Source organism: Paramormyrops kingsleyae, chromosome 15 (assembly GCF_048594095.1).
Source record: "Paramormyrops kingsleyae isolate MSU_618 chromosome 15, PKINGS_0.4, whole genome shotgun sequence".
Taxonomy (NCBI): domain Eukaryota; kingdom Metazoa; phylum Chordata; class Actinopteri; order Osteoglossiformes; family Mormyridae; genus Paramormyrops; species Paramormyrops kingsleyae.
This window is the reverse complement of record NC_132811.1, coordinates 3,872,966-3,885,219: the sequence shown is the minus strand read 5'-3', so window position 1 is coordinate 3,885,219 and position 12,254 is coordinate 3,872,966. Positions and strand designations below refer to the sequence as shown.

At 42.3% G+C, this 12,254-nt stretch overlaps 1 protein-coding gene across 4 annotated transcripts in view; it reads left to right on the top strand.

Moving 5' to 3' along the window:
* LOC111860246 (nuclear factor I/C) overlaps positions 1 to 12,254 on the top strand; it is an 80,845-nt gene that overhangs the window by 1,283 nt on the left and 67,308 nt on the right. Inside the window, exon 1 of one of the 4 annotated variants that reach the window (XM_023843740.2) lies at positions 1,531 to 2,076. The exons of 2 other annotated variants lie outside the window; for them this stretch is intronic. In XM_023843740.2, coding sequence (XP_023699508.1) covers positions 2,047 to 2,076 — 30 coding nt within the window. In that variant the 5' untranslated portion in view covers positions 1,531 to 2,046. Of the gene's footprint in view, positions 1 to 1,530; positions 2,077 to 12,254 lie in introns of those variants that run through there. One more of the 4 variants, XM_023843742.2, reaches the window with a different exon arrangement.

The following is a 12,254-nucleotide window of genomic DNA, read 5'->3' as shown; positions in this document are numbered from 1 at the left end:
ATATGAAAATGTTACATGTGTGCCTGGCTTAAAGCTTAATAGTAGCTCATCTTTTAAGTTTGGAAGATAATACTTTATTCCCAAACGGATGTTTTATTTTGTGTCCACACTGATAAACAAATATTGTGAAGTCCCGCTGGTTAAATGTCAATATTATCTGCATTTACTTTTATAGGGCCTAAACCTTAATTGATTAAGTTTTTAGACAACAATTTGACAGTTAATGTATTTTTACTGGTCACTACTATTTCATGCATTTGTCGTAATAATTAACGATATAATTTAAATAGTGCTCTAATTAAATTACATTATCTTAGTTAAATATTGTGCGCAGAGATCTATAAAACTAACAGACGTCTCGTAAGGGGTTATGGTGATAGGAATATCTGGTGAAGTTCAACGGCCTTTGGTTATTCTTTTAATGTCATAGTTATCCACACTAGAAGTAAGCCTACAGAAAACATTTAAATCAATATATTTATCTTGCCTAGCAAATGTAGTTAGGCTGCCGTATTAACCCCCTGATTTTGTATTTTCTCTGTTACCCCTTGTCCCTTTAATCGAATATGCTGTTTATTATATGTTTCTGTGGATATTTTCCGTACAAGTAACCGTCACCTACATATCATGGCTAAATTAGGCGATTAAGATGTCTGCAGATCGCGACCGGCCCTTTGGCTGAGCGGTCAGGAGGAAGGAGGCATGCAGACAGACTGCCAGGGGTTCATGGCAGAACCGGGATACTGGGATAGCTTCTTACCCAAAGCTACTTTATAAGCACGGTTAATTGGACACATCGATAAAAATAGTACGTTGGCTTAATTCCCTTAGTTGTGGTTGCCATGTAATCTATTCTGTTTTTGTTTACACTATTCCCGACAGACCGGAAAAGTGCTTTTTGTGGTCTTCATATTTTGCTTCTCAGATACACTTGTGGTTCACAAACGGAATATTAATGACCTACCGGAGAACCACTCTGTTTTCGCAACTGTAAAGTTTCCGACAAATTGAAGTAGAAATGGAAAAATATGTTTAAAATGTAGGTATTTATTGATTTATGCGTTCTGCGGCCTTTAAAGCGGTATTAAATTAACAGTGTTTTTAATCCGAGCGCTTTTACATGCACTTTCTCGCTGTGTTTGTTTAATTAGATATTTTATACACAATATACCCTCATCACCAATAAACACTGAATTACCCGGCTAGGTCAGTGGGGTTGCATTCTCCTCAGGCGCATTTTTCTAAAATATTGTCTTTGCAATGCGCGACCTCAGTGAAGTGAACTGTTGCACGAGCACTAACGACAGAATCTTTCGGACCCTTGCACACTTGGACACCCTCCACCCCATGTGTACGCATTTCTCCGTAAGTGATCAGGCTTTTCTTCATTTCTGTATGATGGATCATCCGCGTCCTCAGCCTATCTGTGCATCGTGGCCATAAACTCCTCGATCTGGGACTATACTTATAAACCACGCAAACTAAAACACGCCTGCCCGTATAATTATTTGCTCCGACTGTCGATTTTTGATTGGGGAAAGGGAGGGAGGTTTTCTGCGGGTATATATGGAAAACATCAAGTCATATGGTTTCTGTTTATGTCAGCCGTGTCTGTCCTACCCTGCGAATCAGCGGCGGCGTGTAGTTGTCACTCGTTTTATATTTTGCCGTGTGAACGGATGACCCTGCTCCGTGGAAATCAGGGATACTGCATCTTTAAACTATTTTTTTTCTGGGATGGGCTATATTCATAACGTCATTTCTCGTTCTTTAATTTTTTTCATCATTTCGTAAATGGAACAGATTTGCCAACACTCCACCTTTCCAAGTGTCCTCTGAGTTTTATTCAAGTTGTTATTTCTATCCTCCACGAACTTTGCATGTGATCTATGTGGTCTAGCACAGTCTCATTTTGAAGTCGTTTAATTCCAGCGGACCTAAAAGCGAGGCAGATGCGATGATATAATGACGGTGTTGAAATGTGAAACAAATATTTTGTAACTTTCTCCGTCTTTTGCCACATTTTCAAGTCATTTTCATTGCATCATGATGTATTCGCCCCTCTGCCTTACTCAGGTAAACGCTTCGTTTTCGCCTCTATAGCCGTAACTTTGAGCGTGTTTGCGCGCAGTCTGCATGGCCGCAGTGTTTCAAGCGCAAAGGTGAGAAAAGGGCGGGATACAGCTTCTCCAGTTTCCCTCACCTTGCCGGGTTTTCTTTGTTTGGATTTCGGTTATGATTGTCTAAATATGAAAATATGTTTTTTATGGCTCAGGGGAGTGCGCTTTAATGTGTGTTGTTATTTGTTTCTGTCATCGCTTTATTAAAACTGCGTCGACTTTGCGGTATTATATTAAAAAGTACACTGAGTATTTACGGTGCATATTTCACATCACGTTTTCGTTATGCGTGTGGGCTTGCTTTCAGTGTTACGGGGAAGGTTGCGGTGGAGATACAGTAGCTCACTTAAAATGCGCTAAACTGTGCGCCAGAAAAGGGGCCGTTTTTCTCCGTTGCTGGATTCGCTGATTTAAAGTTGCAAGTTACCGTGAAAAACTAATAGAAAACTAACGCGAAAACTTTTCCAGATAACTTCCAAACCCCGTGCATTTCTGCAGTTTTCTGCTTTTCAGTTTGTTTATGCCTTAAGGCGCTTTCAGTGTATAATGGACAGTAAATGACAGTAAAAGTAATTGAGACGTTTACACTCGACCGCCAGCAGAGATACTTAAATATATAAGAGCACAGATGAATGTTGATTGGCAGGGAAACAACTGAAAGAAGTTTTCTTTCATCATTTATGTCAGTAAGTTATTGTACTACTGTATATATGTGGAGGCAAGGTAGACTTTTCTCGCTAAATAGTATGTGTACAGCGTATATTCTTGAACTATAGTTCGTGACGTTCTTAGTATTTTGTCTTATAACCTCATAACAACTTAACATAGAGATGTTCTCCTCTAAGTACGACAGCATTACCTGGAATGAAAATATAATTTGTCCTAAATTCCTGCCAGCTTATGGTAAGGAGCGTTTCCAGAGAAGCGTGCAAGCGTGTGCCAGAGGGAGACATATCAGGGCTTGTCTTTGGTGAGGCACGAACGGAGATTTATAAAAGTCATTCACATTTACATTTTGATCACTTGGCAGCCGGTTTTAGACGTAGAACAAAATGGACACGGTTCTGCGCGATGAAACAGAACGTGAGTTCGGATGCTGATAATTACAGGTCACTATAAGAGTAGGAGAAGTTCCTCATGTCCAGCATGATAGATGCGTGTGTGTGTGTGTGTGTGTATAAAACTCTAGCTTCTTGCAGGGTTAAGGATTGACAAACCCCTGGACAATCAACAATTTAACAGTTCCAAAATTAATTAAATTGTAGGCATTCAAACAACTTACTCATAATCTTTAGCTTGCATAATTAAAAAATGTGTTTTTTAAGTTTACTTTCCGTAAACGGTTTCATAAATTATGGAATATGACAGCAAAAATAAACATTGTAAATTTCTCTTCATTGTGCTCCAAGGCACAAATCAGACCAATATGTCAGCTGTTATGGTAATTCTGTGCATAACTGAGCAGTGGTAATTATAAAATTCCAGTAGCTTTTCACCTGTCCTGGATTCGGGGTGCAGTAGGAATCTCACTTTACTTGAAGGCAGCTTCTACTTCGGGGTGGTGTCCAGCTTTACTGACCGTGAGTAAAATACGCAGAAATGTTGTTGGATGAAATCTGTAAGCCGCTTTGGATGAGGCTGTAAAGATTCATAGTGTGAAGCTGGTGTATTTGTTGGAAAATAAGTTATTAAGAGTCACAAGACTCAGCTTTTTTGTACTTTCAGTGAATTTATAGGTGGTTATAAAAGCCTTTGATAGAGAGCTGGCAGAAGTTACATCATCCTGAGGTAACGAGGGGGTGTGAAAGAAAGCCATGTGTTCTGTAGGTTGCAGAGAGACAGCGCGTGGCCGGGTGGCAGGTCCTAACTGTGTGGTCACCTCCTGCACACAAAGCTTTGGCAGCGTAGCCCACACTTTAACACATTTCAGCGTTGCCACCTTTGCGCAGACCAGCTTCTGCGGAGACTTAGCCAGAACGGAATCTTTGAATCAACCGGTTTACCATAAGCATGGAAAGTGTTTTAACGTGATTGTTCATATCAAGGTTTCCTGGTGCTTAAAGTGATCTGGGGACCTGTAGCGTCCCTTTGAAATTTACTCCCGTTTGTCTCGATGACACAGAAAGCGAAATTTAATTACGTTGGTGAATTAATGTCACCGTAAATGTAAAATATATTGTTATTATTACTTTTAACAGAAGACCTTTGCAAATGAATTCCTTGTACAAAAAAAAAATATCTGGGACTTGAAAATTCTTAGGTTCTTGTTGGGAAATAGAAGCAATAATATGAATCGATTGTGCGAAATTGCTCAAATATCCTGAAAGCTATTGATGAATAAACAAGCAAGTAAGATTTGCTGGCTGACATTTTGAAACCACATGCAGTCTTACACAATTATGATGTAACCTTTTAATTTCAAAATTTCAGTTTGCACTCTTATCAAACCTACAAGCCCTGCTGTGAGACACTTTTGCAAACACATTCATTAGCTTGTCGTAACGTTATTTATGATCCCTGTGTCCCCAGCACTGATTCCGCTTAAAAATAAGACTAACTGTTGCTTTGTTGGTCACGGGATCCAGAGGAGCGATTGCTGTGGCCTGGTCTGGTCCAGCCTGACTCTTTCTTTGCTGTGGAACCTGTTGCAAGGCCTCCACTGTGTGGCCATTTGGAACTGATTTTCTAGCTACTTGTGGCTGGCGTTGTGGGCCTGGTTAGATAGCAGGGTTTGTGCTCTTTACCAGGCTGGCTCATAGGATACCTGCCATGTGTGGGTAACAAATGATATATTTGTTAAGATTTGCTGATGGATTGTTCTGCGTATGAACATGTATAAGACGTATGTGATTACATGCCTTCAGTTAGTTTTTTTGGCAGATTCTTTCATCCAGAGCTACATACATTTTTGAGAAAGCAGAGTCTTCCAGTCCCTGAAGCAATTGGGGGGGGGGGGGGAGTGCTAAGAGCTTCATTCAATAATAGCATCTTGCCAACTTGGGGATTTGAACCAGCAACTTCCTGATCTCAGGCCTAGCATTCTAACCCAGTGAGCCACACACAGCTCAGCTCCTCCCCTGACTTGATTTCAGTTCTCCATTGCTAATGGGCGATTTCTGTTCGCCATATACTTTGTTATTCACGTATTTCTGAATTAATCGCCTTGGCACATGGGAGGCCTGTGTTTATTTCTGTAGACACATTACATTTTACAGTAAGAAGACAGACTGTGCAGAAGCACATACATTAGTATTGGATTAAAATGCAGTTTTTGTCACTTTAGAATGCCTTTGTCAGCTGGTTGAGTTTTGTGTTTTTCTATCATCGATAAATGATGTTTTCTTAATGCAAGCAAACGGTTGGGGCAAATCCTTTTGTAATAGGTTGACTTGATACTAGTACTGTTCTGTACATTATGTCTTTGCTGAAGAATGCATTTGATCTCACTTTTAAAGAGGACTCTGTGTTTGTGAATGTCAGTACTATATTAGACATTAATTAATCCCATCGCTTTCGGTTCATTTTGACCGATGGTGTCCCTTTAGATAAATTTTACGTGGCGGAAAATAAATACAGTTTGTCGCTAAGCAGTGAACAATTTGTGCAGTGTTTTAGTGCGCTCTCAGTAGGATTGGTTCTTAAGATTTTACAGCTATGAGCAAACACTTTTTTTTTTTTTGCACTGATGCCTCACAGTTAGTCCCCATTTATATAATTAGTCACGTGCCTGTTTTGACGGACGCACGGTATGGATAGAGACACCTTGAGGAAAACTGCTGAAGTGCAACTTGTTGGCCATAAATTTCAGTCTGTGGAACCTTTAATGACTCTTCTTTATATTTTTAAAGATTTTGTTATTTATGAGGGATTTTCTGAACTGTATTGATTTGAGGGAAGAAAAACATCAATTGCTTGGCTTTCTTGTATTATTTAAACATGAATTTTGTGAATCCAATATTTAATTTTGCCGTATTTATCTTGTGTTTTATTGCAGACTCTTTTCAACCTGCAAAATTGAGAGTATTACATTCCTACCATCCATTCGAAATGTTTGCTGTTTTTTATTTGCATTAAGTCAGTTCTCCTTTAAAAACAAAAATCTGTCTTTCATAGATCCTGTTGCATTACTACAAGCGTTAAATTAAACATGAGACAAGTTGGTCACAGTTGTTCTGTAGTGCTTGTGGTCAGTCATCACTGGTGATGTTCCTTACTGGAACTAACTTACGTAATTACTGTGATACTGACAAATCTTCCTGTAAGTTTCTATCGTGAGAAGTAGTGTTCATATTAGATGCTCTGTAATAAAGTACCCAGGAATGTTCACAGGTCTCTCAAATGAAAAATGATTGTAGGAGAGATGCAGACATCACGTTTCATCCTCACGGTCAACCAAGATCCATAGCGCATGAGAATATTCTCTCTTTAATTTTTAATTCTACAGCTCTGCCCAAATTTTTACTCAAGGTTTGACTGTAGGCGGTAAATACCCTGTTTTGAACTTATAGCTTCCATCTGTAGTCCGTGCGATTGTGATGATGGTCGCTTGCTGTCAGTCCCATGTGACGGTCTGTGGCAGTTCTGCTGATTCATTACACTTCAGCTGTTATCCTGACCATCAACAACAGGACACCGTTGTACAAAAGAGACACGACCAGTGTAACTACGGCTCATTTTAAAGTCTGGGGGTGGTCGAGTGGAACTCAAAACCAAGTAAATTCGAATTGCAGTAGCTGTGTTGCCTTCCTTTATGTTGCCTTTTGTAACTGAAGCCTTGTTTAATGCTAATCATGTGAAATATTAATATCGTTGCTGCAGTGTTTTTTGGTGTTGACATTTTCTTGCTAATTAATTGAAAATAATAAAAATATTTCTCTCAGTTTATGGCTATAATAATAATAATAATTGATACTTTATAATAATAATCAATACTTTATTGATCCCCGTGGGGAAATTGTCTTTACGCTTCCCTCAACTTGCTCTTTGTAGAGTAAGTTGTCCGCAAAGGGCTGGGGGTTAAGGGCCTTGCTGAAGGACCTGCAGACGTGCTGAGGCTGGGTTTGAACCGGTGACCTTGTGATTACAGGCACACGGGCATAGCCATAATTCATATGATCATCATAGATTATCATACTGTAGATCCTCATAGATCCTCATAGATCATCACAGATCTTCATAGATCTTCTTAGATCCTCTTAGATCATCACAGATCCTCATAGATCTTGCTGTTGCCTGGATGACTGATCTCTGCCTTACCTCTGCATGTGCTCCAAAAACAGGAATCCTAAAATCTTCATTTGCTGAGCTATCTTTCCTTACATAGTTGGAATTTCACATGTTGATTATCTCCTTTGAACCTTGAGTCGTTTATTGTAACCCTAGGGCTTATCCTTTTGGTCTTTTTAAGGGTATTTGTTGTCCGCTAATTGCCGTTTGTCTTCCGTGGTGCCTTCGCTGTTCTGTGTGCGTTTTATTCTCATCGCTCGTTGTTCCTGTGTGTGTTTTTTTTGCTCTTATTGAGTTACCTACCCAAATAAAGGATTCTCCTGTAGCTGCAGTTTCAGTGGGCGGTACGTGGCTCACTGGGTAAGCTGCTGTGACCGTGATCGCGAAGGTCACTGCTTCAGATTCCACGGTCCTCAGGGTAGTTTTACCGTTGGGCTCTTGAGCGAGACCCTTAACCCCATTTCCTCCAGGGACTGGCTGGCCCTCCTCTCGGAGTTCTTTCAGTCGTTTTGGATAAACGTGTCTGCTAAAATAAAGTAAATGTGACCTATCAGCAATCCCATTTCACGCTACCTTTCAAGGTCAGCTGACCACGCCCCCTCGCTGCCCCCTGCTGGCCTGGAAGGCTCTCTCACTGGTCGTGATGCGTGGTGAGTTCAGGGTTATCGGCCCACTTTCCCTCCAGAACCACATGCGCTTCTGTCTTCCCTGAAACGCTTGAGGCGTTTTTTTTATTTTTTATTTCTAATTTAGCATGGGCCTGGACTTGCGTCCTGCTTTTGAATCCTGGGCCGCCGGTACGGGCCGCGTCTCTATTCCAGGCCGTCCTTGGCAGATGTTTAATGGAATCCTCTCATCACACCCAGCCTCCATAAGGAGCAGGACGGTATGGAGCACCTCCAAATGTTTATACAGTGGGAGCTTGTTTAAATCCTGTCTGAGTGTCCTGCCTCATCTGTTTTGGGGATGAGAACCGAAAGAGATTAACTGTTTGCATACCGCTGCTGACAGGTGAGCTCTGGCCGAATGAATCGCTGAATTGTAGCCTCTGGGACAGACTGGCAGGTAGGACCTGGATCAAAGCGCTGAGGTGACACGAGATTCACGGGTCCCTGTTTGAGTTCCACCAAGACCAGTTACCCAGTCTGGTCTTGCTGGAATTCAATCTTTCGTGTAAATAATTGTTCCTCATGTTGTTGCTTACTTACACATTTGCAAAAATGGTTTTCTTTTGTTGTGTTGAGTCTTTATATAACGATTTCTTAACCAAACCTTGAGGGTTGTGCTGTTGTAGATCGTAGTCCTCTTTAGTATTGAACTTATGAATATTCATAGCTCTTGACTGGGGGGCGGAGTCATGCTCTAAGGCTGCTTATGTCAGCTAGTGTGTTTTAGGGCTGGGATGCATACTGGGGGCACACAGCCTTTCACACAGGAACCTCTGTTTTTTTGGCATCTCAGATTCAGCTGGGGGGTCTAATGCAGAATGTTAAAAATACACTTCTGCCTCGCACACTGCAATATTTATTTCATTCATTTTTTTTTCATTTTATCTTCCATCGGCTATTGTTTGTTTGTGCCGAATTTGTGTGAACCTGTTTGTGGGTAATTTTAGTGCTGCGTTAAATGACTGAATAGGCGTTTACGGAATATGGATGTTGAGCTTTAGATCAGTCAGACATTAACACACATTTTCCTCTGAACTTTATGCTTTTTATTACTGCGCCGATGATTTTATCTAGAGCGATTACATAGCTAAGAGTAACTCATGCGGGGGGGGGGGGGGGGCAGTTGCTCCATTAAGTCACTCTTGTGCTGGGGCGAACACCCTGTGAAATAAACACCCCCTGCTCCGTGATGGAGGCACAGGGGAGAGATCCGGGCACTTAAATGGCAGAGGAGGCTTCGCGATGGTGTTACTGGGCTCTGCATGGGATGGGAGCGCTGCAGTGTATTTCAGCAGCTTGCAACTGGTGACGATGCTGTGCGTGAAGGGAAGGGGCGGATGCATCCGAAATTAAAGCAAGGCGTACAGTTAGGGCCGCAGGTAGCAGGGATGCCCTTAGGAATAAACTCGTACACGCATCTGTGCCGAACATCGACTCATCAAACGTCTGGTTCAGTTCACCTGTCCTTCATGTACAGGAATCTGAAGGCTCCACAACTGCCAGCAGAAAGGGCACTGGAGCTGTGTGGCAGTGCGGAGCCGGGCGTCTAGTTTCTTACAGTGTGACGGAGCGTGGTACTGGACACTGCGCACATGCGCCGTCCTGATCACTGACCGGCACTGTGATGAAATGCAGGGGACACCACTAATGGGCACAGCAACTCGACGTTAGCTGCTTATATATATATATATAACTTTATTTATTATACTTTTTAATTGAATATATCTCAATTCATATTTGGTAAAAAGAGTGATGTTCACAGAGCGGGAGGCTGGAACGTAGAGACAGAGTATAGCATTAGTGCCACCGTGTTTGGTGTGAATTAAGCGTGTGTCTGTATGAACTGGTGAAAATGTAAAAGTGGCCAGAGTGCAGAATATCGCAGAATATCGGGCTTTGTTAAAAGGGAGCCGGAAAATAAGAAGATGGGGACGTGCTGTGGATCTGTTGGCCCTGCAGGGCTGCATCTCCTGCATGTTCAGACAGAGATCTCCGTGAACTTGGACGTGCTCCAAAGACTTGTGGAGGAAGCACCTCAGCCTTTTGGCGTTGACCCCGTGTGACTCTGCAGAAAAAGGCCAGTTTTTTTTTCTTCCCCCAGTTCTCACAGAGAAGCTGTGATGTTGCCCCTCCTCTCACGCCGTGTTTTTTTGACTTTCTCGCCTCAGTCTATTGTATGATAAAAGCTCACTTTACGAATCTTGAAAAAAGAAATGAATCGGTCTATTTTTATCGATTTGACTCCTGCTCTTGAATAAGGCAAAATCAGACCAGGTTTTGAGCTGTCGCAGTACTCATGGTTCTACGGTGACGAAGCCAGCATGTCCTCTAAAGCAGGACGCCGAGGATTGTGGGAAGGGATGCTGCGTTCATCGTGTTCCCGTCAGCAGTTTGATTAACCAGGGTTTTCGGTGCCCCATTAGGGGAAAGAGCTTCAAACAGCCAGCTCCGGTTCTGCCCCCACGGGGCCTGCTGGCTGTCGACGTGGGCTGGGTGTCTGCGTTCTGTTCCCCAACCGCGGAGCCCCAGGAGTGTGAAGGAAGCTGCGTGTTTAAGGCCCGACACAGCGCTGCGGCACACCAGGGATTACGGAGATTAGCGAGATACAGTGTTATGTAATTGACTGTAACAGTTACTATGGGGCTGAATAGCGGAGGAATCAGGACAGGATGGGGGGGGGGGTGAATTATGACAAAGGTTTTCTGTTATTTTCATTGGGTTTAAGAGGAAGCTTCTCTGAGCTAAAAGAACAGCACATACGTCCTCTGTGTGTTCGTCCTACAGTTGACTTAGTTACTTTCTTTTGACTGTTTGTAAAACCATCCATTGCTGTGTTCTGCAGGGGTTTCAAAGCCGTGGTTCAGAGCTGACAGTCTGACACGTTTAACCAACGCTGAATTCGGCACGTTGGTTAGGGCTGTAACTCAGACTGATCCCTTACACTTCATGCCACCGACCCAGTGTCTGTGTATAACAGGATATAAGATGTTTACAAGATGAAAGATCTTAAATTAAAAAATAAGATATTAAACATACTTAAATATCACATCAATAATGGTGATTGCAGTAATTCCGCTGTTTGTTGAATGCTGTTTCAACATATGTGCCTTCTTAAAAATATGGCTGTTGCAAAATATTGCCTACATTCCTACTTTAACGTATAATTATCAGTGTAATTTAATTCCCACAGTAATTTAAGTCATAAATACTGTGTTTTGAAATGTAAACCTATTTAGAAATAGATGTTTACTTGATGGTGTTTTTGTTTTCTTGATATGAGGTTTACTTGCTGCATTTAACATTAATTTCTGCATTTGAATTTGATAATACACATAATTACAGTCTCGAGACTCATTTGCTCGCAGTGTAATGACCGTATTATTTAAGGCTGTGCATTTTCCAAGCTGTTGAGTACCTGTCCTCATAAATTGCCCTGAATCACTGTGCAACTGTTTACCGGACGGCTTGCAATGTGCAGTTATCAGCCCAAGTCGATTGCTCGCTCGATCACAACTTCCTGTTTGTGTGTTTTGCGTGTTACGTGACGTGTGCATGTTTACTGTAATCCAGCGGAAGACAGCAGGACCTGGGTTTTGTTTTTGTCCCTGTCTTTGGCAGGGAGAGTCAGACCACAGTTTCCTGGCTGTTCAAGGGGTGGGGGGTAAAAGAAATGGGACTCTTGCAGGTGTCAGTGTGTGTGGGGGGGGGGGGGGGTAGTTGGGGAGCTGTTGGCAGCGTATGTGCCCAGCTGTACACGTGCACTTTGTTGTTGGAGTTGAAAGGCCAGCGTAGGTTGAATGGTAATTAGGCGCTGAATCAGCAATGCATTCTGACATTCAACAGGCTGCAGCTCAGTCAGAGGTGACCCTGGAGAAGCTGAGTGTGTCCCATCCAGCCTGCGTCTGTGAGCTCACCACCCTCTGGATTCGCCCCGTCGCACTTGATGTGACAGCGTGGCACGGTGCGGTGAAAAGGTCGAGCCAGAAATGCGATTGGCGCGCAAATTAAGCATGATGCATCTCATTCTAACTTGACTTACTGCTGCGCGAAACTATCAAGAAAAAGGTTTATGAAATCTCACAAGAACATCGCGATTGTGCACAAAGAGAAGTTGTGAAAATGAGCAGTCCTTTGAAGGATGCTGTGCATAAGTCTTTGACAGCATGCAGTTAGTCATGCCTGTGCTCAGATACATTCTGAGGCCTGTATAAAGGTTACATTACTGTGTCTTTTATTTCAA